At 35.3% G+C, this 24,896-nt stretch overlaps 1 protein-coding gene across 9 annotated transcripts in view; it reads left to right on the top strand.

The window, feature by feature from the left end:
* Window positions 1–24,896, top strand: part of NBEAL1 (neurobeachin like 1) — a 184,542-nt gene that overhangs the window by 19,813 nt on the left and 139,833 nt on the right. For all 9 annotated transcript variants that reach the window (XM_027873645.1, XM_027873639.1, XM_027873637.1 and 6 more), the window contains exons 3-6: window positions 14,887–14,978; window positions 16,430–16,591; window positions 20,727–20,808; window positions 21,378–21,505. In XM_027873645.1, coding sequence (XP_027729446.1) covers window positions 14,887–14,978; window positions 16,430–16,591; window positions 20,727–20,808; window positions 21,378–21,505 — 464 coding nt within the window. The remainder of the gene's footprint in view (window positions 1–14,886; window positions 14,979–16,429; window positions 16,592–20,726; window positions 20,809–21,377; window positions 21,506–24,896) is intronic.

Here is a 24,896-nt window from a genome sequence, read left to right as displayed (position 1 = left end):
CCAAAGACTCAAAGTTGCAGGTGATCCAAATGTCATTGGAAAGGAGCATGGTACATGCAAATAGGTTGTATTATACTTTCCAGGGAAGACTTTGGGCAAGCAGTGGCATTAAGGATACCACCAGGAAGTAGATGATTAGAAAATTAGATGACTCTGACAGCTCCTCAGACTGTCATCTTAAACATCCTCTCTCTTTCTCTTTCCCTTCCCCCCCCTTCTCTTTCTCCTTCTTTCCCTCTCTCCCTCTCTCTCCTCCCCCTGCCTTTTCTCAACCAGATTCCAAGAAAAAAAAAAAGCCTTCCATACTCCTTATCACCATTTTCTCTCTTCTCACTCCTCAGTCCTTTGCAGTCTAACTTTCAGCTTCATCATTGGACTGAATCTGCTCTTTCCAAAGTTACCAAAGATCTCGTTTGCCACATCTTTTGTTCTTTTTTTCAGTATTCTTCCTTCTTAATCTCTGCTGCATTTGACACTGTTGGCTACCGTCTCCTCCTGAATGTTCTCGCCTTCCTGGATTTTCATGATATTACTCTTTCTTAGTTCTCCTACCTGACTGCTCCCTTCTCATCACCTTTACTGTCTCACCATCCATATCATGCATCCAAACTGTGGGTGTACTCCAATGCTAAGAGCACTTTACATATATTATTTCATCGCTCTGCAAATAAAGTCAGCTCAGGACAACGGCCTCATTTAAAACAAAAAAAAAGCAACTGTGAGGAAGGTGCTATTATCTTCATTTTATAGATGAAGAAACTGAGGCAGAGAGGGGTTAAATGACTTAACTAGAGTCCCACAGCTAGTAAGTGTCTAAGACAGGTTTTGAACTCATGTTTTCCATATTCCATGTCCTTTGCTCAATCTCCTTGGTTACTTAGGTGCTAACTCATCTTTTCTCACCCATCTATTAAATTTCCCTATTTATGCCGAAGACTCTACTGTTCATTCACTTTCACATATTCATAACCTCAGCTCTCTAGGACTCTTCATTCTCCCTCACCCTGTATATCTAATTGTTTGCCAAGTATTGCTGTTTCTACCTTCATAACATTTGTTACATCTTGCCCTTTTTCTGTACTCACACAGCTATCATATTAGGTCAGGCCTCCATCATCTTTCCCCTGGATTATTGCAACAGCCTCCAAATGAGTCTCCTTGCTGCAATTCTCTGACCACTTCTATCCATCCTACACAGTGTTCCCAACTGGGCTTTTTTAAAACCAGATCTGACCATATCTCTCCTCAGACAACTCCAGTATTTCCATATTGCTTCTCGCATAAAATACACACTTATTTGTTTAGCCTTTAAGGCCCTTCACAACCTGTCTTTCTATCTTCGTTGGACACTGCTCCTCCAACATTCTTTGATCTAGCCAAATTGCCATGCTCTATATTACTCACATGTGATACTCCATCTAGTATCCCCGTGTCTTTGATCTGGCTGCACCAATGCCTGGGTGTATGGGGTATTCATGGAGGACTAGCACCTCTGGTGTGGGGGCTTGCTGATCCCCTTTTCAGGGCTGCTCATCTTCCTTTGGTGTTTACCTGCCATCTGACTCTCATCTGTGGCTCCAAGAAGCTGTAGCACGCGCAGTGGCCACACCCTGGTAAAACCATCTCAGCAGATGGGCTAAACCAGGTGGAAGGTAACCAACAGGCCTGAAAGCCATCCTTAAGTTTTAGAGGGATGTCTACCCCAAGCGTGTGAATATTTCCCCTGGTGGAATGGGCAAATGAGAACAATTTGTTCCACTAGCCTTCACGAAGGAGGCTGAAGCAGATGCTGTAGAGTGCTTAGAGCTTAGTCAGACATCAAAGACTCCAACGCTATCCACTCCATCCTGGGCCACGGCTGCTTATCTTGACTTTGGTCTTGCTGCTGGACTTTTATGATTCTGGAAGAGAGAATGAGGCAGATTGTGCAGCTCTGCCGCATTTGAATCCAGTTCACATGCAAGTCACGACATTACTCTGATGTCATTGATCCTCTTTGAAAAAGATGGAGGAACCACAGCAAACAAGCCAAGCAAACAAACCCATGCCTGGAATGTGCATCTTCTTCCCCTCTTCTTCATGTATTGTCTTTAAACTGCAACTCAAGGACCATATTCTTTCTACTGAAGCCTTTCTTCATCTTCCCCAGCAACTAGTTTTTTTCTTCCCTAACAATCTTGGGTGTAAATACTATATATTTTATTCTTTTTACATTCTGTATAAACGTACCCTTTTTTTGTATTTGTTGTCTCTCCTGTTAGCATGTAGGCTCCTTAAGAATGGGGACTGTTTCAATTTTTGTATTCATAGTGCCTAGCACAATGCTTGGTACATAGTAGCTACTTAATAAATGCTTGTTGGTTGATTTGTCTGTCATAATTTTTGTTATGTAGTTTTTTGCAGATGCAAATTGGTAACACTAGGTGCCCATTTTTTTTCCTTTTTCTTTTTTAAATTTTTACTCATTAATTTATTTTTAGTTTTCAACATCCACTTCTGCAAGATTTTGAGTTCCAAATTTCTCTCCATCTCTCCCCTCTCCCCACCCCAAAGATGGCATGCATGCTGAATACTCTTTCCCCCAATCTACCCTCTCTTCTATCACCCCTCCACCCCTTCTCTTATCCCCTTTCCCCTCTATTTTCCTGTACGGCAGGATAGATTTCTATACCCCATTGCCTGTATGTCTTATTTCCCATTTGCATGTAAAAACAATTTTTATCATTCGTTTTTAAAACTTTGAGTTCCAAATTCTCTCCCTTCCTCTCTCACCACCCACCCTCATTGAGAAGGCAAGCAATTCGATATAGGTTATATATGTGTAGTCATGTGTTTGAGGGAGAGCTCAAGCAAGTCACTGCTTTTATTCCGCCATCTTGGCTCTGCCCCTACTAGGTGCCTATATTACACAAGAGAAGAAAAAACTAAATGAGTTGAGTCTACCCTTAAGAAAATAATTGAAGGAATAGCGTTTATTATTAGGATTCAGAAAGAGAAAACGTACACAAAAGGTTTTGCAGACTTTAAAGTGCTATTTGTCAGTTGTATTTTTTTTCTCCTTCATGAACTCTTGGAATCCTTTTTGGCTTTAAAGGGTCCATCTTTTGTCTTCAAAGTGAATGTTGGGGAAACTAGGTGGCACAGTGGATAGATCACGGGCCTTGGAATCAGGAGGACCTGAGTTCAAATCCATCCTCAGACACTTGACACGTACTAGCTGTGTGACCCTGGGCAAGTCACTTAACCCCATTGCCTAGCAAAGAACCAAAAAAACCAAAAAACCCCAAACAAACAAAAACCCCCAAAGTGAATGTTTAGGTTTCCTGGTAGGTTGATTCTAGGCTTAAAGCCCACTTTTTAAACATTTGTGTAATGGTCTAACCTTTTCAATATTTTCTGGCTTTTGTGGGGAAATGTAGTGAATATAATGTTTTTTCTGGCAGCTTAAAGGATTTTGTTTTTATTGCTGTAGTCTTGAAGTTTGATGATATGTGTGGACTAATTAACGTGAATTTTAAGTTTCTCCTTGGTGAAGTTCTGTGGATTCTTTTCATTTGTAGGGTTTCACATGTTCTTAGTCCTTCTGGGAAGTTGTCTTGAATAACTTCTTAAAATATAATGAACAGATTCTTTTCCTTTTTTATTTGTTCCAAGACACCAGTAATTTTGAGGTCCGTCTTTCTAGATCTGTGCTCCAACTATATAATTTTTTTTTCCTGCATAGCTTCCAAATATTTTCCCAGTTATTTTCTAAGCTCTCTTCTCACCGCATTTCAATAACATTTTCTGCTCTTTGCTCCTTCAATGAAGTTTTTATACTTTATATCTTATTTTAAATAATTTTTTTCAGCTCTTTTGAGATTTTACCTTTCATTCTTTTGGGAATTTCTCACATGCATTCAGGTATTGCTCTATCCAGTTGGACTTTTTTTTTATTTGCAGTCATATTCTACCTTCATTAAATTTTGTGGCTTCCTCCTCAAATGTATTCTGTAAAGTAGAGTATGAAATAGGATGCTGGTTTTTTTTTCCCTCAAATGTTTGTTTGGATGTGCCTCTTTTTTTTTTTCCTTTTTGGTGAGGCAGTCCGGGTTAAGTGACTTGCCCAGGGTCACACAGCTACTAAGTGTCAAGTGTCTGAGGCTGGATTTGAAATCAGGTCCTCCTGACTCCAAGGCCAGAGCTCTATCCATTGAGCCACCTAGCTGCCCCAAGCATGTGCTTTTTATAATTTTTTTTAATTAGCAAAAATTTGCTTTCTTTCCCTCCTGCCCCAGCCCCCAGTTGAAAAAGAAAGAAAAAGGGAACTCCTGTTACAAACATGATTAGTTGTAGAAAAAGAAAAACCCTTTATATTAGCTATGTCCCCAAAACCCATTCTATATTCCAAGTCCTTCATCTCTTTCAGGAAGTGGGTAGCATGTTTCATCATGAGTCTTCTGGAATTATAGTTATTTATTATGCTGATCAGAGTTCCAGTCTTTTAAAGTTGTTTGTGTTTACAGTATTGTTTTCATGTAATTATTCTCCTCTTTCTGTTCACTTTACTCTGCATCAGTTCACAGAAATCTTTTAAGGTTTCTCTGAAACCAGTCCTTTCATCCTTTCTTATGGCACAATGGTATCTGATCACATTCACATACTATAACTGGTTCAGCCATTCCCCAATTGATGGTTACCCCTCATATTCCTATCCTTTCCCAATCTCAAAATAGTTCTGAATATTTTTATACATCCTTAGACTTCATTTTGCGTAAGGCTAATTCCTTCCTTTTTTCTGCCCTTGTTCTAATTCCCACTTCTCCCTTCTCTTCTTTCCTAATTTCCCTTTTGAGTGAAATGTATTTCCTTACCAAGCTTTGTGTGTGTATATTCTTTCCTCCTTTCACCAGTTCAAATATCAGCCATTCCCTCTATTCCTTCCCTTTCTTTGTATTGTATTCTGATTCTCATCTCTGAATCATTCTGATTCTAATCTCACATAGTGAGATGAATTTTATCTAGCCCTCCTCCCTCTTTCTCTGTCTCCTTCTTTCTTAATGTATGCCTCTTCCTTTCTATCCTTCTTTTAAGATTATCAAGATACTGTGGAATGATTCCCAGGCATTCTGCCTAATTAGACTAGGGAATACAATGTTTCATCTTCTCATATTAGGATCCTTTTTAGTCAATTGTCATTATTTGTTCATGTTTACTATTTTATATATATATTTTTTTACTCTTCTGTTTGAATTTCAAAATTGCCATACCACTCTGGTCCTTTTGTTAGGAATGTTTTATTTCATTAAAGGTCCATTGTCCCTCCTCAGCTTGGTAGGATTGCATTTAGTTTTTCTAGGTAAGTTATTCTTTATTGTAAGCCTGTATCCTTTGACTTCTGAAATATATTTCAAGTTCTATGATCCTTTATAATGGTAACCACTAAATCATGTGTGATCATGACTATTGATCCTTAGTATTTGAATTCTTTCTTTCTGAGTGCTTGCTTGCAGTATTTTTTCTTTGACCTGGAAGCTCTAGATTTGTAAAGGGCTTTTATTGCCAAATGGAAGATTTTAAATTTGATCCTGAAGGGTTTTGACTCTGTGTGTGTGTGTGTGTGTGTGTGTGTGTGTGTGTGTGTGTGTGATATGATCAGATTTCTGCTTTAGGAAGATGAATTTGACAGCTGAATGAATGGTGTGGGGAGATGTACTGGAGTGGGGAAAAAATTTTGGCTTGCAGACCAACCAGCAAGTTATTGCAATAGGCCAGGCATGGCGTGATGAAGGCCTACACCAGGGTGTGTTAGTGTCAGAGGAGAAAAGGGGCATATACAAGAGATGTAACAAAGGTAGAATTGCCAGGATTTGGCAACACATTAGATATGGTGAGTGAAAGAGAATTAGGATGTGGGCCTGGGTGACTGGAAGAGTGGTGGTGCTCAGGATAGTAATAGAGAAGTTAGGAATAAGGGAGTCTTTTGGTGTGAAAGGTAATGAGTTCAATTTTATATATGTTGAATTTAATATGTCTATGGGACATCCGGTTCAAGATGTCCAGTAGGTAGTTGGAGATGTGAAACTAGATGTTAATAGAGAGATTGTTTTTTTTTAATATTATTTTGTTCCGTCCTTGCTTATGCTTATTTCCCCAATTTCTTGTTATAATTAGCATTTTTGCAGTATATCAAATCTATTAAATAAAATGGACCCCCTTGCTTTACTCTTGACCTTATTGGAAAGGACTCTAGTGTTTCTCCATTACATATAATAGTAGCTCTTGGTTTTAGGTAGATATTATTTACTATATTAAGGAAAATTGGATTTGTTCTTTATGCTTAGTAGTGATTTTGACAGATTTGAGTGTTGTGTTTTGTCTAGTTTTTCTATGTTTTATGTAATCATGTGATTTTTATTGTTTTTACTATTAGTTTGTTCTATTACATTTATAATTTTTCTAATATTGAATCAACACTGCATTCCCAGTATAAATATTCCTGGGCGATAGCACATAATCTTTTTAATGTTTTGCGGTTGTCTTTTTTGCTAAGATTTTATTTAAACTTTTTGTGTTGTTTCTCATTAGAGATAATGCTATATATTTTTCTTTCTCTATTTTCTCCATCTCTGGTTTAGCTGTAAGGACCATTTTTTTCATAGAGCAGGCGCTTAATAGGATCCCTTCTTTCCCCATTTTTGCAAATAATTTATGTAATGTTGGGATTTATTATTCTTTGAATGTTTGCAAATCGCTATGTCCTGGTTTTTTTTTTAGTTCTTTTATGCTTCTTAAAATTTGTTTTTCTGATATCGTCTTATTAAAAGTCTATATTTCCTATTCTGTTAATCTATGTACTTTTTAGTTTTTAAAATACTCATCCATTTCTTTGATCATTTTTGTTTAACTGCTCAAGGTAGTTTACCACAGTTCACAGCGGCTCCCCTGGTGCTACTCATAGTGAAGAGGAAAAAAAACCCAAGCTAATAATGTACTGCACAATTTCAGATGACCAAACTAGTATAGTTCATCATATCCTCTGACATGACTATACCCCAAAGATGATTTTATGTAACATTTATAGGAATGTTGAACTAAGAGAAGATCATAATATGTTGAAATGTAATTTTGGATTAATTTTTCAGAACTACTCAGTTCCTTCCTAGACCATTCCCCTTGATTAAAAAAGAGTTCCTTCCTGTGATCATTATCTTAACCTTGAATTTTAAAAGAGAAGACACTGTTTGTGGTGGATCATGACCCAGTCATTTTTGATGGGAAGACAGTGATCTTATTTAGACAAGAGTTGTTTGGTTTTCACTGTTACTCTGTCTCAGAGGAAGATCTTAGCTTTAGTTCTTCCCACTTTCCTCAAGGGAAAAGTCCAGAAAGAGTTTTATATTGGGGAAATAGTATTTATTGACATTTCTAGAAAAATTTAAAGGATATTTAAATTTAAAAAAAATTGTATTCCAATAACCTCTACTAGCTTCTGCTGGACTCTGTCCTTTTTACTTTTAAAACTTTTACTTTTTTTTACTTTAAAACTTTTAAACCAAACTTCTCTATCCAGTATTAAAGTTTAAAACTGCAGTAAGACTTTTGGGCCACTCTGTACTTGTTGCGTTTTGTGTAGGAGACAACATGTGTATAGATAGCTAGGTGATGAATAAAAGATGAGATGACTGAGGAAACAAAGGTTCAAGCTTCTGAGTGTATCAGTTTATTAAGCAGTTCATGCCAATTGCCTGACAAATTGGCACCAATGCCTTACTCAGCTTTGGCCCTGGACCCCAAAGACAGGAGGAGACAGACTTTTATACATTAAAAACAATTAATCAAATAAGACCAATTAATTAAAAGAAAACAATTAACTAGGATACAAAATTAAGTAATCCACTTTCTAATTAGAGGAAAGATTAGAAACTTTCCAAATTGGGAGAGCCAAGAGGTGCAATAAAAGGAGGTGTCCTGCTATTGTATTCAATCAAAGGAACATGGAAACAATAACTGATTGACCAGTGCAGAGCCAGTTTTCAGATAAGACACATAGGTTACTTGAGATCTATAATTAGGAGAAAATTCCTTGTATTAATCTTCAGATCTGACTGGGTTTCTGGTCAGCATAACCTAGGTATTTGGTTAAGGGTCTCTAAATAGCAGGTAGAGGTAGTCCAGCTTTCCAGTGACACAGGGCTAGGTTCAAACAATACAATAAGATTTTCTCCCAATTCCCACAATTGAATAGTTTTCTCACAAGACAGAAATTGATCTAAATTCATCATTGAATAGAAAGGGCACTGAGCTAGCTCCAGAATTGAGTAACAAGATGGAGTCAGTTTGGTCTACTCAATTCCCACAGTTCACCACTTGCAGTCCTAAACCCCTCAATTCCCTCAGCTATCTTAAGTCTTGAATCTAGTAACCATTTTTGTATACTGATTACCCCCCCACACTTCCATTTACCTTTCTGGTCTTATTTCATATTATTCCCCTTGTATACATTCTGTTTCATCCGTAAGCCTCCTTGCCAGGCCCTATATATGACAAGATTTAATTCCCAGCCTCCATACTTTTGCACAAGAGACTCCCCCATGTCCAGAATGCCTTCGTTATATAAATGTTAGCTATTGTTATTTTCACATTCTTCTCCTAGAGCAGAGCAAAGTGAGATATGTGTAAGAGAATTCATAGGAGTGTGGAAGAAAAGTCAGTAGAGCTGAAGATAGCAGCACAGCTGTTCGGCGTGCTTGCAGTTACCACCTGTCTCCTGCTGCCTCCTCATTATGGGCTGGGCTGGATGGTCAGCTGTGTGCGCTTCTTACTAGGCTAGCAGATGGGTGGGCAGACGTGCCTAGTCCTAGCACTCCACTCTGAACTCTTCCCTCTTCACTCCCTGCCTTGTAGATCTCCTATATATCCTGACCCTCCAGGCTCCATATCTGTCTGGGCAGGACCTAAGCCTGAGTTTTCCATCCCCCCTACCCTCTGAAGAAATAAGAGGAGCTAGTTCATTCAGGGCTTAGAAGAAAGTGCATCAAAAAGAGCATGAGAGGAACCCACCCAGGAGCCGGAGGGAGCAGCTGTAGTGAATAGGAACAGCCCAAAGGCAGCAGAACCACCCACCTAGCAGTCACCTTGGAAGCATATGAAAGTAGCCATCCATCAGTAGGAGACTGAGACTTGCCCAGGCATTTTGACGTTTGCCTGCCTGCTTCATTTATAGAGAGAACGACTTCCAGAGACTGTACCTTTGCTACCTAATGTCAGGAAAGATGGCCACTTATTGGCAGAATTTCAGCAATAACTTTTGCATAGTTGGTGCATGAGATTGAAAAATTAATATCGTGATGTAGTAAGCACAGCCAGTGATGAGCTTCTTCTGTTTGGATAAATGTGTCTTTGTGATATATCTTCTTTAGCTATGATGGCCATCAACATTAAATATCAAAGTAACTAAACTTAGGACTAGACCCTCAAGTAATAAGCCAAGATTAAAAAAAAAAAAGAAACCTATTCAATTATATTGCTCTCACTAGAAATATCATTATTAGTTTTTGGTGAGAGCAGAAACTTTATACTCTCAAAATTAAGCTATTTAAAAATATCGTTTTTATCTGTTATCTTATGTTTTATAATATACAACAGTACATATATAATTTATAAATATGTATATATATTTGTGCATTTACATATATGTATATGTACATAGATATATAGGGAGTATATGTTCAGTATTTTTACTGATAGGAATGCTCGATCAAAAAAGTATGGAGATTACTATTTTAGAATCCTTAACTTCTTAAAAACTCAGTTCACCTGCTACCTCCAAAACTATGTCTTTCCTGTTCCTTCTGGGAGGTTAGTTCTTTTTCCCTCCTTATTTATTACTTTTTAATTACTTTATATACAAAAGGCAGATTGTTATGGAGGATAGAGAACTGGCCTAGGAGCTGGAAGACCTAGATTTAAGTAGTACCCGTGACAAATACTGACTGTGATGCTGGGTATGTCGCTCTCAAAGCTCTAGGCAACTGTAAAACTGTATTGCACAGAGGTGGTTTTGACCTGTGTTGGTAGGTCCTTATCTGGAAGTTCCGTATATACTACTGCATATACTGCAAACACAGATTTAGTTCCTATCTCTGCTTTGTCTGTATTTGAGTGTATGTATGTGTGATACATACGTAGATATATACATGCATGTGTATACACATACATACATATATATGTAGAAAATATCCATTTGTCAAACTCTGAGCTGCTTGAGAGTAGGGACTATTTATCATTTTGTCATTATATCCTGGTCACCTAGCTCAGTAACTTGGAAATAGTTGGTGCTTAATAAATGTTTGTTGAAGTGAATCTTCACCCTCACTATGTCTATTCATTATTCCTCTCACCTCATAGCATTTTGTAGATACTTGTTCTAGGTATTAATTCACTTAATCAAATTCTTGTTATTTTTGGTTACTTTGGTTACTCTTATTTCTGTTGAGGGCAGGTGATTGTCATTTTATTTGGTATCTTCATATCTAGTATTGATTGAATTAAATTTGTTGAATCCTTGCCGCCAAAACACCTGGCTCTGCACAACTTTTTTTCTTTTTTTAATGTTTTTCTGTTTTACCCTCTGCCATTGTGTAAAAAAGAAAGAGGGAAAAAATGCACTTCAGCAAAACCAACCAACATATTTACCTGATCTGGTAGATAGTATCTGTACTATTTGACCTCCGAAGTTCCCCATTTCTATTATTAAGGAAAGTATAGTTTCTCAACTCTCAGTTCAGACTTTGTCATTATAATTACACAATATTTATTTATTTTTTATTGTTGTTTTTTGCATTTACATCATTGTAGTCATTGTGTAGAATAGTTTTCTGGTTCTGCTTCACTTTGTATCAGTTCCGATATTTCTCTGAATTTTTAATATTCATTGGTTCTTATGGCCTAGTTTTATTTATTCCATTATATTTATGTACCACAGTTTGTTTCACATTTCTCAGAACGATGGGCACGTACTTTATTTCTAGTTCTTTATTGCCACAAAAAGTGCTTCTGTGATTATATATTGGCATGTAATGGACCTTTATTTTTATCTTTGACTTCTTTGTGGTCAGCGGAATCTTTGGATCAGAGTATGGTCATTTGAGTCACTTTTTAAACGTCATCCAAATTCCTTTCCAAATTGGTTGGACCTAAAAATTCACAGTTACACCAACAGTCTATTAGTGTGTCTGTCTTGCTTCAAGCCCAACATTGACTATTTCCATCTCTTGTCATCTTTGCTAGTTTGCTTTCTGAGGTGCAATCTGAGTTGTTTTGATTTGCCGCTCTCTTAATATTAGTGATTTGGAGCAATATTTTATACAGTTGCTTATAGTTTGAAATTCTTTTGAGAACTGTTTGTTCTTACTCTTTGACCTTTTATCCATTGGGGAATTTTGCATTCCTTTTCTAATTCTACTGTGACCCACTTATCCCTGCCATTTACTTATTTATTTTTCTTTAGTATACCTATTGCATGAAAAAGAGCTTAAAAGACTGAAGAGGCTTAAATGATGAAACTTAAGTTTTTATTTTATTTCATAAATGACCTATATTGTGAAAAATATAAAGAAATATATGAGAGAAGAAATTGATATTTTAATTATAATTTTTATATTATCTGATAGATGCTTTTTTTGCCAGCAAAAAATAATTTCTGGAATGGCTAATCCGAGTCCTGAAATATTTTTATGTGCAATTGGTTTGAGCAGAAAAGCAATTGGAGGAAAATTCAGTTAAATTAAGCAAGCATTTATTAAGACAAAGATAAATGAAATATTCTTTGCTCCCAAGGAGTTTAAATTTGACATTTTTTATAACAGTAAGACAGGAAGGAATGCATGTTCCTTTTATTCCGGATTACTGCTACTACTTGCATTTTTTTAAAGTTGAGTTTTATTTTATTTTCAGTTCTGAATTCTCTTTCCTACCACCCCTTCTAACCTTTGATAAGACAAGGAAAGAAAAACCTGTTATAAATATGTATAGTCAAGCAAAACAAATTCCTGAATTAGCCATGTTCCCTCCCCTCCAAAAAAAAGGGAAAAAAGGAAATGAGAGAAAAGAAAATATACTTCAATCTTCACTCTGAGTCCCTCACTTCTTTATTTAGATGCTATTAGCATATTTCATTATTATTTCTTTGAATTTGTGATGGGTCATTGTGTTGATCAGAATTCCTAAGTCCTTAAAAGTTGTTTTTTTTTAATCTTTACAATATTATTTTTGTGGTATGATTGTTCTCCTGATTTTACTCACTTCACTTTGCATCAATTCATACAAGTTTTCCTAGGTTTTTCTATAACTACCCCCTTCATCATGTCTTAGAAGACAATAGCATTCCATCATCTTCATTCACTGTAACTTGTTCAGTCATTTCCTAAGTGATGGGAACCCCTTCAGTTTCCAAATCTTTGCCGCCATGAAAAGTTGCTGTAAATATTTTTGTATATAGGCTTTGTATATAGGTTTTGTATATAGACTTTTTTCGTCTTTCTTTGATCTCTTTGGGTATGGATCTAGAGTTACTGGATTAAAGGATATGCATAATTTAATAGCTTTGGGGAAGTAATTTCAGATTGCTTTCCTGTACTCTTCGCATTTGTGGGATTGTACAGCTATAGTGGCAAGATGTCACATGATCTCTCAGGTTTTAAAATGAGGCATTTGGATGAACTGATATTCTTTGATTCTAATTTTTCCCTTTGTATATCCCATCCTTTTTATGGGTATTTATTTGGACATATCATAGTCCTTATACAAATTATAAAATATTTTAATCTTTTTGTAATTATTTGTATATTGAATATAGTTAGTGGCATTTTTATGCTTTGAGATTTCTTGAGCTGAAAGATTTCTGGGCACATTGTTGTCCTATCCTTTCCATAATATCAGTCAACCAATTAACATTTGTTAAATACCTGTTACATGCCAGGCACTATGCTAAGTGCTTTACAAATATTATCTTTATGATCCTTGAATCAGTCTTGGTAAGTAGGTGTTACTAACCCCATTTTACAGTTGAAGAAATTGACAGAAGGTTGAATGACTTGCCCAGAGTCCCACAACTACTAAGCTGCTGAAGTAGAATTTGAACTCAGAGTCTGGAGGCAGATTGTGAAAGGCTTCAGAAACTAAGCAGGAGAGTTTATTTTAGAGCCAATAGGAAGCCATTGGTCCTGTTTTCAAGGTTATTAGACCCTTGTGAGCTTCTCCAAAAACACTTATTTAACATTATACACTCTTTAGTGCAGCATAAAAGAATTATAAAGCGAAAAGTGGTGTCTCTGGCTCTTAAATTTGGACAATTCTTTGACTACTTAACTATAAATATACTGAATAAATCAATATCAATACTTCTTTTTTTTTCTATTACCCTTTCCCCATCTCTCATACTTTCATCCTGACTATATGATAGAACAACTGTATGAGAATTATGATAACTTTTGGGAATTGAAATTAAACCGAGTTGTTAGTGATATTGTCAAATAATAAGTAAATTGATCAAATATATCAGATTCTGAGTCTTGCTACTTGGGCACTATGGACTTTTAATGTGGGCTAGAACTTTTTATTACATTGCTGGTTGGCTGCTGGTCCTTCTTAATTGGCACTTTATTTTTTAGGTATTCAGGTGGCAGAGTTCAAGAACTATTAGCTCCTATCTCTAAAAGAAACCCAAATGTAAACTGGATGATTCTAGCCTATTACTTTCTTGAGATGACATAGACTACCAAGTGATTGGGTATATGAATGCTTGTCACCCAGCAATTCAGTTGGTTATAGGTTTTTTATGTCAATATATCAGTTTGTTAGAGGTCTTTAATTTTGTCATTGTAGGAATTTTCTCCACCATCACAGACTGTAACTCATCTATAATTTAATAGAATAAACTTTAGAACTGTTTTACATAGGCATGAATTTAATAACTCATGTATAAGATTGAAATTGCACTATCACTCATAGTTTCAAGAATTTTTAACTTATTCAAACTCTGCTTGGAGAGGGGTAGTAACATTACTTTAGATTATAATTATATATTATACATTACTTTAGATTATAATTATATACACATATATAATTATACATTATAATTATACATTCAAAAAATTCTGTAAAGAAAGTAGAAAATGACTTTTATGTTGCAAAAATATTTACAGTAGTTATTTTTGTACTTTGTATTTTGTAGAATTGGAAACTTTTGGGGTATCCATCAGTTGATCAGTGGCTGAACAAATTCTAGTGTATCAATGTAATGGAATACTGTTGTGTCATAAGAAATGTTGAAAGGGACAGTTCCAGAGAAATCTGACAAGATTTGTCATGCGTAATGATGTGAATAGAACCAGGAGAACAATTTATACAATAATAACAACATTGTGATTAAAAACAACTTTGAAAGGTTTAATACTGATAACACAATGACTGATCGTGATTCCAGAGTACCAATGATGAAGCTTGCTAAACACCTCCTGACATATTCAAGATACATTCAAGATGCAGAAGGAGTCATACATTTTTAGACATGGCCATTATGGGAATTTGTTTTGCTTGATTATGCATATAGCAGGGGTTCTCCTTCATCTTTCTTTTACTCACTTGGCTGGAAAGGATGTGGGAGGGAGAGAAAATACTTGATCATTGAAAAATAAAAGTTCAAAAATCATATGTCTATCTAAATCTTAGTAATGGATTGTACATTCTGCTTTTCAAATTTGGAACATACTTTGGATATGTTATTTCAGCTGTAAAATGAAGGAGATAGAGCCGGAAAGGATATTAGAGATCATAGCACAGGTAGAGTTAAACTATGTTATTTCTTAAAAAAGCATCCTTAATATGATAATTTTCCTTTTTCAGAAAGACCCAGATTACTTGAAGCTTTGGTTGGAGAGTTTTGTTTCTAGCTATGAGCAGTTCTTAGATGTGGACTTTGAGAAGCTGCCTACCCGGTATGTAGAAATGTACTGGTCTTCATGAGGTGTCAAAGAGAAATCTAACTGGGTATCAGAATCCTCTTATCTTTAGAAATAATTCCCTTATTTTAAAAAATAATGTTTTTAACCCTGACTAATTAAAGATTATTTTAATTAGTAACAGTATGTCAACAGTTGATAAATATATAACTGCAAATGTAAAATCTTGGTAAATCAAACACTGTAAATACCACAATCAAAAGGAGAGGAGCAAAACTCTATAAACTCTCAGTGGGAGTCGGGGAATACCATGGCATAGCAGAAACTCTGGCATTTTAGTTCAAGGAACAGAGAATTGAGCATACTTGGAATTTGAAGTTGAAAAAAAAATACTACAAAATTCTGAAATGATGATGCAAGATGTTATCTGTTATCCCAAGTGCCTACCTAATAATTGTCAACTTAAGTCTATTGGGAGATTTTTTTACCCCCTCTTATTTCATAATTGAAATAATAGCATATAGCATTTTTTTATAGCCAGCTTTGCTAGACTGTATCTGTTGGGTAAAATGAAGATTATCTGCAAATAGATAAAGGCTTAAATAGGTATAAATAAAGGGAATTACTCATATTTTATTAATAAAGATAAAACATTCGGGATATTGTAACTTAATGACTGCTTTTGGTAGTATTTATAGGAAAATACCACTTTGAAATTGTACATGCTTTTAGATATTATTTTGGTTGAGGTTTACTTTTTTCATATATTAGATTGAAAATATTTATAATTCTGGTGTTAGTTGAATTTTTCTGTCATATCTCATTAGCTCTATAGCAGAGATTCATAAAAGTGAGAAGTCTTCTCATCACATAACAAATGGGATAGAAATTAAAGAATACAAAGCAGTGATGCACAATACTGCCAAACTGAAAAAAAAAATATTGTATTATATACATTTTTACTTTTTTATAGTATTCATTAAACTTTTGGGATAATCTATTTGGTAGTGTCCTTACGTTTACATAGTTGGGTGTAGATTTTACATGCGTTTTCTCATCTTGGAAACAAATGTCTTGTTACTTACAGTGGAGGATCCTTGATAGAAACGAATTATGTCATATTTACACACACATATATAGTTATGAGAGTAATGGTATAGTGCCTCAGATTTTTTCAGTGTTTTTTCTTACTTAATAGTATTTTATTTTTTCCAATTACATGTAAAGATAGTTTTTAACATTCACTTTTGTAAGATTTTTGAGTTCCAATATTTCTTCTTCCACCCTCCCCTTTCTCCTTCCTAAGACAGCCTGCAATCTGATACAAGGAAGTAAGTCTACTCTTAGTCCCCATGCTATTCTAATGCAGGATCACCTTGTGGCAGCTACCATTTGTGAAGGTATAATGCCTGGGAAGAATCAGAAACCTCATGGATTGCACATTAACCCTTAAAGGTCTTTCTTTATTTTTCCGCCTTGCATTGTAGAGTAGATGATGTGCCTCCTGGAATATCTCTTCTTCCTGATAATATTCTTCAGGTTCTAAGAAGCCAGTTACTACAATGTGTGCAAAAAATGGCGGATGGACTCGAGGAGCAGCAACAGGCTTTGTCGATTCTCCTTGTCAAGTTCTTCATAATCCTTTGCAGGTATTTGACATTTAGGCGTGAGTCAACCACCTCCTGTTGTCGTGATTTGTTGTTTAGTCATTTCGGTCGTGTCCAACTCTTCATGACCCAGTTGGGGTTTTCTTGACAAAGATAATGGAGTGGTTTGCCGTTTACTTCTCCAGCTCATCTTTCAGATGAAGAAATTGAGGCAAACAGGATTAAGTGACTTGCCCAGGGTCACACAGCTAGTAAGTGGCTGAGGTCACATTTGGACTCAGGTCTTCTGACTTTAGGGCCAGCGCTCTATCTACTGTGTCACCTAGCTGCCCATTTGTCATGATAATACTATCTACATGATAATTCATTTATTGTGTATTTTTCAGTTGATTTGAGTCAAAAAAATAAACTAAGCAGTAGTACTTTTGTAGATTTATAATCTAATTGCTAATGTTAATTCTTGAAAGCCACCCAGTGATTGCCTACCAGCTGTATTTGAATGCTTAGTATGAGTTAATAGCATAATATGACTGCCAAAGCCACTAATGCAGTCTTAGAAATATTGTAATATTAGAAACATTGTGTACAGAACAAGGGAAAAGGAATTAATGATCTGACTCTTCTCTACATTATTTAGACTACCCATTGTCAAACTCATGGATAAAACTGGAACCAGATTAAAATGTAATTGGGAAATGTTTAACAAAATAAGAATACAATACAACAGAGATAATGATAACTTGTGGTTTTCTAAGTCCATGTGTGGCTGGGAATAATCCATTTCTAGTTGAGTTTGACCATGCCCAGCATATTTTCCTGCAATCCAAACGCTGTATTTTCTGAGAGATTTTTGCTAAGTTAGATTTGGGGGGCAGCAGTAGGGTCTGGTAGAAAAGATGCTAGATTTGGTGTCAGAAGAACTTGGGTTGAATCCTGGAGTTGTTATTTACTACTTAGGTCTTGGGTGAGTCAGTTAACTGTTTTTAGCTTTTAATTTCTGACAGAGAGTTGTCCATTTTAGCTGCAAGATAGAATGTACAGAAGGGAAAAATAAGAAATCAGGTTGGAAAGGTAGGATAGGTTGTGGAGGGCCTTGAAAACTAGGTACAGTAGTTTGAACTAACCAAAGAAATGAATAGAAAGCCATTTGGTGATTTCTTTTAAGAGAGTAATGACATGATAAGTCGACATTAATAGGTTTAAACAAACAATATCGAATTTTCCTCACTGACAGACAGCTTTACATAAGAGACCAGAAGGCTAGAAAATGAAAGTGAGAAAGACTGAAAGGGAAAAGAGTTTAGAGAACAGGAGAGTTGAGATGCATGTTCTTGATGTGAAAAAAAAAAAATAGATGATTCCAATCACCACATCAAGTTGAACTGGGGAGGGGAGAATATGGAGGTGGCCAGGCCTGTAAAGAAGTCATTAATAATGTAGAGGGGTGGTAATTTGTGTCTACGATATTTTAAGAAAGAGATCTGACAATTTCATTGTATCATGTTAGACTCTAATTTTATTGGTATCTTTTTTAAAACATCATTTACATCTCCCACTGTATCTCAACTACCTCCTTCCAGAGTGCCATCTCTTATAATAAGGAAGAAAAAATATATCAGCATAACTAACCAATATATCGAAAAATTCTGATGCTATGTGAAGGGTTCCACATCTGTGGTCTCCCACTTCTTTAAAAAAAAGCCAGAGAAGATGTCTTTTTATATTTTTTCTTTGAGGCCGAGCTTGAGGTACAGTGGATAGAGTGTTAGACCTGTAGTCAGGAAGACCTGAGTTCCAATCTCACTTCAGACACTTAGTTGTGTAACTTTGGTCAAGTCACCTTTGAGTAATTCCAAACTGCTTTCTATGATGGTTGGACGAATTCGTAGCTTCAATAACAATATGTTAGTGTTCCATCTTTGTCATCTTTCTCAGTTTGTTGACAACCTTAGGGTTATTTGTTTTTATGTGCATTTTTCCTATTGTGATTTGGAGCATTCTTTCATATGTCTGCTTTAGTTGATATAAAGTGATAAAAGATATAGTAAGTTCTCCTTTCAAAGACCTTACAGTCCAGTTGGGCTCCCATCCTAGTTCAGGCCCTTTCCTGCTTTCCCCTGGACTCCTAAGCTCCTAATTGGCCCCTTTGCCTCGAGTTTCTCCCCTATCTAGTATATGTTCCACTTGTCTGCCACATTAATATTTCTAAAGTGTAGGTCCAACTATGTCACCTCCTTGCTTATGTGGTTCCCTGTTGCTTCTGGAGTAAAATAGTCTTTTAACTCAAGCATTTAAAGTGCTCAATTTGAGCAGCCTATCTTTACAGTTTTATACAATAACTACTCTACCTTCTGACCAAAGTAGTTTCTTATTCCTTTTGGGTGACTGACATTCCATTTCTTCCCTTCAGGCCATTTGCAGAAGCTGTCTCCTATCCATGCCTGGAATGCTCTCCCTTCCTCCCCTCCACCAGTTCACCTCACCTTTTATTTAAAGCCTTTTCCAGTCTCTTCTCCCCTCCCAGTTGCCAGTGCTCCCTCTAATTAATTGCATTTACTTAGAGTATATTTTTTGTTTTTATGTGTATATGTTGTTTCCTGTTTGTTTTTTTAAATGTCTCTATATCCCTGTTGCCTAGGAGTGTGTGGCACCTCCTAGGTGTTTAATAAAAGCATGTTAAATAAATGAATGAGTGAATAAATGAATTGAGATAAGCTACATCACTTAAAAAAGTTAATTAGTAAATGCCAAATACATGGTAAAGTAAAATAGAAATTCTAGAGATGTAGAATTGTTTCTATAATATTTAACTTAAAACTTCTCTCTTGTGCTTTAAAGTAATTGCTTCTAATTCTCTTATGGATTGTTTCTGAATTAGTCTTGCTGAAAATAGAAAAATTCAAGTGGTAATAAAGCTTTTTGCTGGGTGCCTACAGAGAATATGTGAAATAGAAGAATAGAAGTACCTCCTCTCAGGGAACTTCAAAATTTGTTTTGTTAAGGAGCACAGGAGAATTGAATGATAGAATAATGGAATATTGAAATTGACAGTAACGTTCAATATGCTCTAGTTCAATTATTTTACTTTATTTTAAAAAAGATTTAATACCTTTAAATTTTTATACCATTTTTGCGCCATTTCCTGAGATACTTAAAAAAAATTGGTTGAGGGGCAACTGGGTGGCGCAGTGAATAGAGCTCTGGCCTTGGAGTCAGGAGGACCTGAGTTCAAATCCAGCCTCAGACACATAATACTCACTAGCTGTGTGGCTCTGGGCAAGTCACTTAACCCCAATTGTCTCACTAAAAAAAAAAAAAATTGAGAAAAGTGAATGTTTCTGACATTGTATGCAACATTCTACTCCCATAGTTCCCCATCTACTAAGGTGAATCTACTATGTTTCATCATCTGTTCTCTGGGGCAGGATTTAATCATTGAATTTAGTCTGAGTTGAGCTGACTTTTAATGTTGTTTTAATTTATATCATTGTAGTCACTGTAGATGTGGTTCTAATGGTTTTGTTCCCTTCATTCTGTATCAGTTCACAATTTTCCTATGTTTCTCTGAATTTATCATTGCTTGTGGATATAAAAATATTCCATTACATTCATATGCTATAATTTGTTCCTCCATTCCCCAAAAAACTTTGTTTCCAGTTTTTTTTTACTATGAATATTTTTATGTACATGAATTCTTTTTTTTTTTTTTAAATCTCTTTGGAGCATATATTTGGTACTGGGATTGAATCATATCAATGTCTTAATGACTTTTCTCATATAATTCCAAATTTGTTTTCTTATATAACCTATCTGTCCCCTTATTTTACGCATGAGGAAACTGAGGTGTAAAAAGGGAAAGTGAGTTAGTCATGGTTACACCACTCAGTGAGAACAAAGCCACGATGACACTCCAGTCTCTTGGCTTCTAAGCTGATTAGCACTTGAAGTCTGAATTTTCCTGTGGTTATCGTTATAAGGTTCAAATACTGTTTGAGGTCTGTTTTTATTCAGAGCCTCATTTTTAAGTTTATTGGTTGATCTCGTGTCATTTTTTACATTGCTTAAATTAAAAAAAAATTAAGCTAGATAAGATTTTTTTGTCTAATGCTTATATATAGCTTTTGTATTTTATTCTTATATTTCCACATAAATTACTATAATTCTTATTTTCTTACAGAAACCTGTCTAATGTGGAAGAAATTGGGACTTGTTCCTACATTAATCATGTTATCACCATGACAACACTCTATATTCAGCAAGTAGGTATAAACTAACATTCCCTTAAAAATGTAATGGGAGAAAATAGATTGTTTGCATTTGCTTTTGTAGTATAGTATATAGAGTAAAATGTTTTCAGAGGCTTAATAATTTTGAAGAGAATTATAAGAATATATTCAGCTCTATTATTTTTAATGTATATATCTAAAACAAGCATTTATTAATATGATTTATTAGAATTAAAGGACCAATTTTAATTTTAAAAAAGCAATACTGTTAGAAAAAATTGCATATTAAAACATAACAGAATTCTTGACCAATGATTCACTTATCATGTATCATAATAAGGGAATTATTTATTTAAAAGATTTTGACCATTTATTTTAAATGCTGTGTATGGCAAATTCACAATTTTTAGGAATCTATTCAGTTTAGATAAATATCAAATGGACCTAATTTGCCTTGATAGAAATATATTCTATTTATGTTAGAAAATTAAGCTTATTTGAATTAATAGAAGAACATTTTGTGAATGTTCTATAGCTAAGCCTCTGCTTAATATATAATATTTGTCAAATTAAAGTTTTGATATTTAATTATTTTTTCTTAGCTAAAAAGCAAAACAAAAGAGAAAGACGTGGCAGATCAGACTTCTATTGAAGAATTTGTAAGACATGCACTGGCTTTTTGTGAGAGTTTGTATGACCCATATCGAAACTGGAGGCATAGAATTGCAGGGTATGTCACATTGTATCATAAATTCTAGTGTGTTATTTCACTACACTTGAGAATTTGGTAATAATACCTTCTATTCTTTGGGAAAACAGTTGGAAAGCTATAGATACAAGTTCCACATACTAAAATTTGGGCCACAGTGTATGGTGGAAACAATAAGTGGTTGGTACGAAGCTGTTTTAAAGTGATTAAATTTATAATGATGTAGGTCCTCACCTGCCTGTAATTTAAAGTCTTAGAGAGTTACCTGAGACTAAGAGAAGGTAAATGACTTGCCCATGGTCACACCACTAGGAAATGTTGGAGGGGTGACTTTAACCCAACTTCCTGATTCCAAGTCCTGAACTCCTATGTATTGTCCTTCTTTTTGTTAGAGTAAGTCATGAAAAATAAACTCCTAGTTACCACTTAAGTGCTCCCTTTGTTAAGCTTAGGGCTTATCTGTCTCCCCTTACATGTTTGCTTTCTTTTGTATTTCTGAGAGATTGTTCCAGGGTTTTTTCCATGGCTCTTGGGACTTATTTTGTTCACCTCCCAATGAGAAAGTGATATCTACCCTGCATTTTCTTCACTCTCTAGTCTGTTTGCTCTATCAAGGCCATGCTTGGTCAGCTGCTTAATGTGCTTAGCCTTTTCACACATTTCTGCCTTGTGATTCCCAACAAATACTTAATAGAGTCTCCTAAAATGGAGACAAAAATGCACTTTAATTTTCACCGTTCTTTTCATTCACTCAGTTGTTTACTTTCTCTGAGCTGGTGGGTATTTCTTTCCCACTTCAGTTTATGCCAGAGTTTCTTAATGGTGTCAAACATTTTTCTCCCAAACATTTTAACACCATGAAACCAAGTGATCCTTAGAGTTTTCAAATAGATCATCATATGAAGATTTTTTCACAGAAAGTTAGAGACAGTTTAATATTAATAGTCCAAGAGACAGAGAAACTGAGAGACTGGAAGGAAAGAGAACATTTTCTAACAGCTGAAAAGAAAACAGGTAAATAGGAAGACTACAAATTTTGGAATGCAGGACAGAAAAAACTGAAATCCAAGGGCAATTAAAGGTAAATCCATGAGTAGTAAGGAATATTAAAACACTATGTAGAAAGAGAGGGTGCTGCTATATCTCTGAAACAGAGAAATGAAGGAGGATTGGAGATGGGAGAGGCAAATGAAATGTAGAAATCAAGACAATTGAGTGTCATGGAATGAGAGCATGGGCTGAGAACTTTATGGTTTAGGTGAATTATGCTACTTTTCAGCCTTGTTTATTTCTTAATCAGATTTTGAAGTTGACTGGACAGAGTTACAAGAATTTGGTTTAGTGAAAGGATAGAGGGGCAGCTAGGTGGTGCAGTGGATAGAGCACTGGCCCTAAAGTCAGGAGCACCTGAGTTCAAATCCGGCCTCAGACCAAACACTTGGCATGTATTAGCTGTGTGACCTTGGGCAAGTCACTTAACCCCAATAGCCTCATTAAAAAAAAAGAATAGAAACATTTCTTTTTTTTTTCTTTTTGGTGAGGCAATTGGGGTTAAGTGACTTGCCCAGGGTCACACAGCTAGTAAGTGTCAAGTGTTTGATCTGAGGCCGGATTTGAACTCAGGTCCTTTTGACTTCAGGACCGGTGCTCTATCCACTGCACCACCTAGCTGCCCCTAGAAACATTTCTTTACTTTTTTCCTAGTAACTTAGGCATTAGCAGCTTGCCAGAAGGACAAGGAAAATAATGCCAGTCTAACTTTAAGAAATAATATGAGATTTTGAGCTTTTTAAAATTGTATCACTTATGCCAAAGTGAAACTTTGGCATCATTCAGACTGGCTTCATTTTCGTAGCAATGTTGCCTTTATTTTCAGAATCCTAAACAGATTTAGGAATTCTTCCATTTTGCCTGTTTCCTCAGTGGATCTTGGATGTAGGATAAAATTAAGTTAAAATTAATAATATAATAATAACTTCTCTCCCACTCAGTGAGATTTTGGGAAGCTGAGAGAAACTTAAAAGGTGTATGATCTTTTTTAATATCAATTATTTTATAATATGTTATCAATTTTTTAAGCACTTGGTATTTACCTAGCCCTGGAATAGCCATAAAATAGTGTTTATCAAACACTTAAGTGTATACTGTTGTGATGATGGTTAAAAAAAAATTAAATAGGTTCAGTACCAGCTTTCAAAGCATTTGATAAATATTTACTCATATAGCACTTGGAGGTTTACAAAAGTACTTTCCTCACAGAATCTCTGCGTCATTGGTAGAGCAAATGTTGTTATCCTTGTTTTCAGATAAGGAAACATGCCCAGAGGATAAGTAATTTGTTTGTGGTCACACAGTGCTAAATGTGAGAGCTTGGATTTGAAATTGTTTTCAGTTCAAATTTATTCTTTCATATTGCTTTATTACATCTAAGGATGTATTTGAAATATTTTTCCTAACCCTTTTTGATTTGTGTTGCTAGATTATCTGTTAAGTACTATAATTAAAAGAATTCTCATTTATATCTGTCTGCTATATCTAATACAGGTAGTTTAGGATGAATTATGTGTCACAAGCTATAGAAGTACATTTTCTTTCTACTTACCAGCTCAGGATATTCATTATTGCTTTTGGTAGCACACATGTTATGAAGGAATTAGAATATTAAATTTGTTAATGGTCTGTCATTAATTTACATATCTTTATAAAATTTAAATAGACTTATGCCGAGGTTGTAACTATAATTTTGTACCTACTTGTAGATCATCTAAATTGATTTTAATTCTCACTGTCTTTGTTACCTGGTAACTTAAAAGGAATTTAATTTAAAAGGATCTTTTCTCCTCAGTTGACAGAGTTTGAAATTTTGAAATGATAGACCAAAAGGAAATCTTGTATTTCTCTGAAGCTGTATTCATTTCATGATATTAGACTAGACAAGACTTCACAAATGACGATACAGAATTATTCTGTAATTCTCTAATTGGACTTAAAATACATAGGAGAGTGCAGATAATCCTGTGTTTTCTGTTTTCTATATATGTTCCAAGTCAGAGGTGTCAAAGTCCTTGGGAAGACTTCAAAAATTCCAGCCCAAACTAGGTTAAAGTGTAATTGGGAAATGTTTAACAAAATAAATAAAAATATAGTACAACAAAGATAACATCAGTTTGTGGTTTTCTAAGTCATTTTACAGCAGGATCCCTTTCTCTTTGAGTTTCACACTACTGTTCTAATTTCTAGATTCTTTATCTGCTTTTAATATTTCATTGCTAACCATAGTCTTGGAAATGTGGGAGGTGGGGGACTGGTGTCTGATATCATCTCGGCAAGCCTGGCTATCCTGGCAAGACTTTCTTCCAGTCGACAGGAGTTCTGCCCTTCTCACTGGGCCTATTCCATCGTGAAGCATAGA

This window comes from Vombatus ursinus, unplaced genomic scaffold (assembly GCF_900497805.2).
Source record: "Vombatus ursinus unplaced genomic scaffold, bare-nosed wombat genome assembly UNPS02014802.1, whole genome shotgun sequence".
In the NCBI taxonomy this organism is placed as follows: domain Eukaryota; kingdom Metazoa; phylum Chordata; class Mammalia; order Diprotodontia; family Vombatidae; genus Vombatus; species Vombatus ursinus.
Note: the sequence above shows the minus strand (reverse complement) of the source record. Positions and strands in the feature narration are given on the sequence as shown.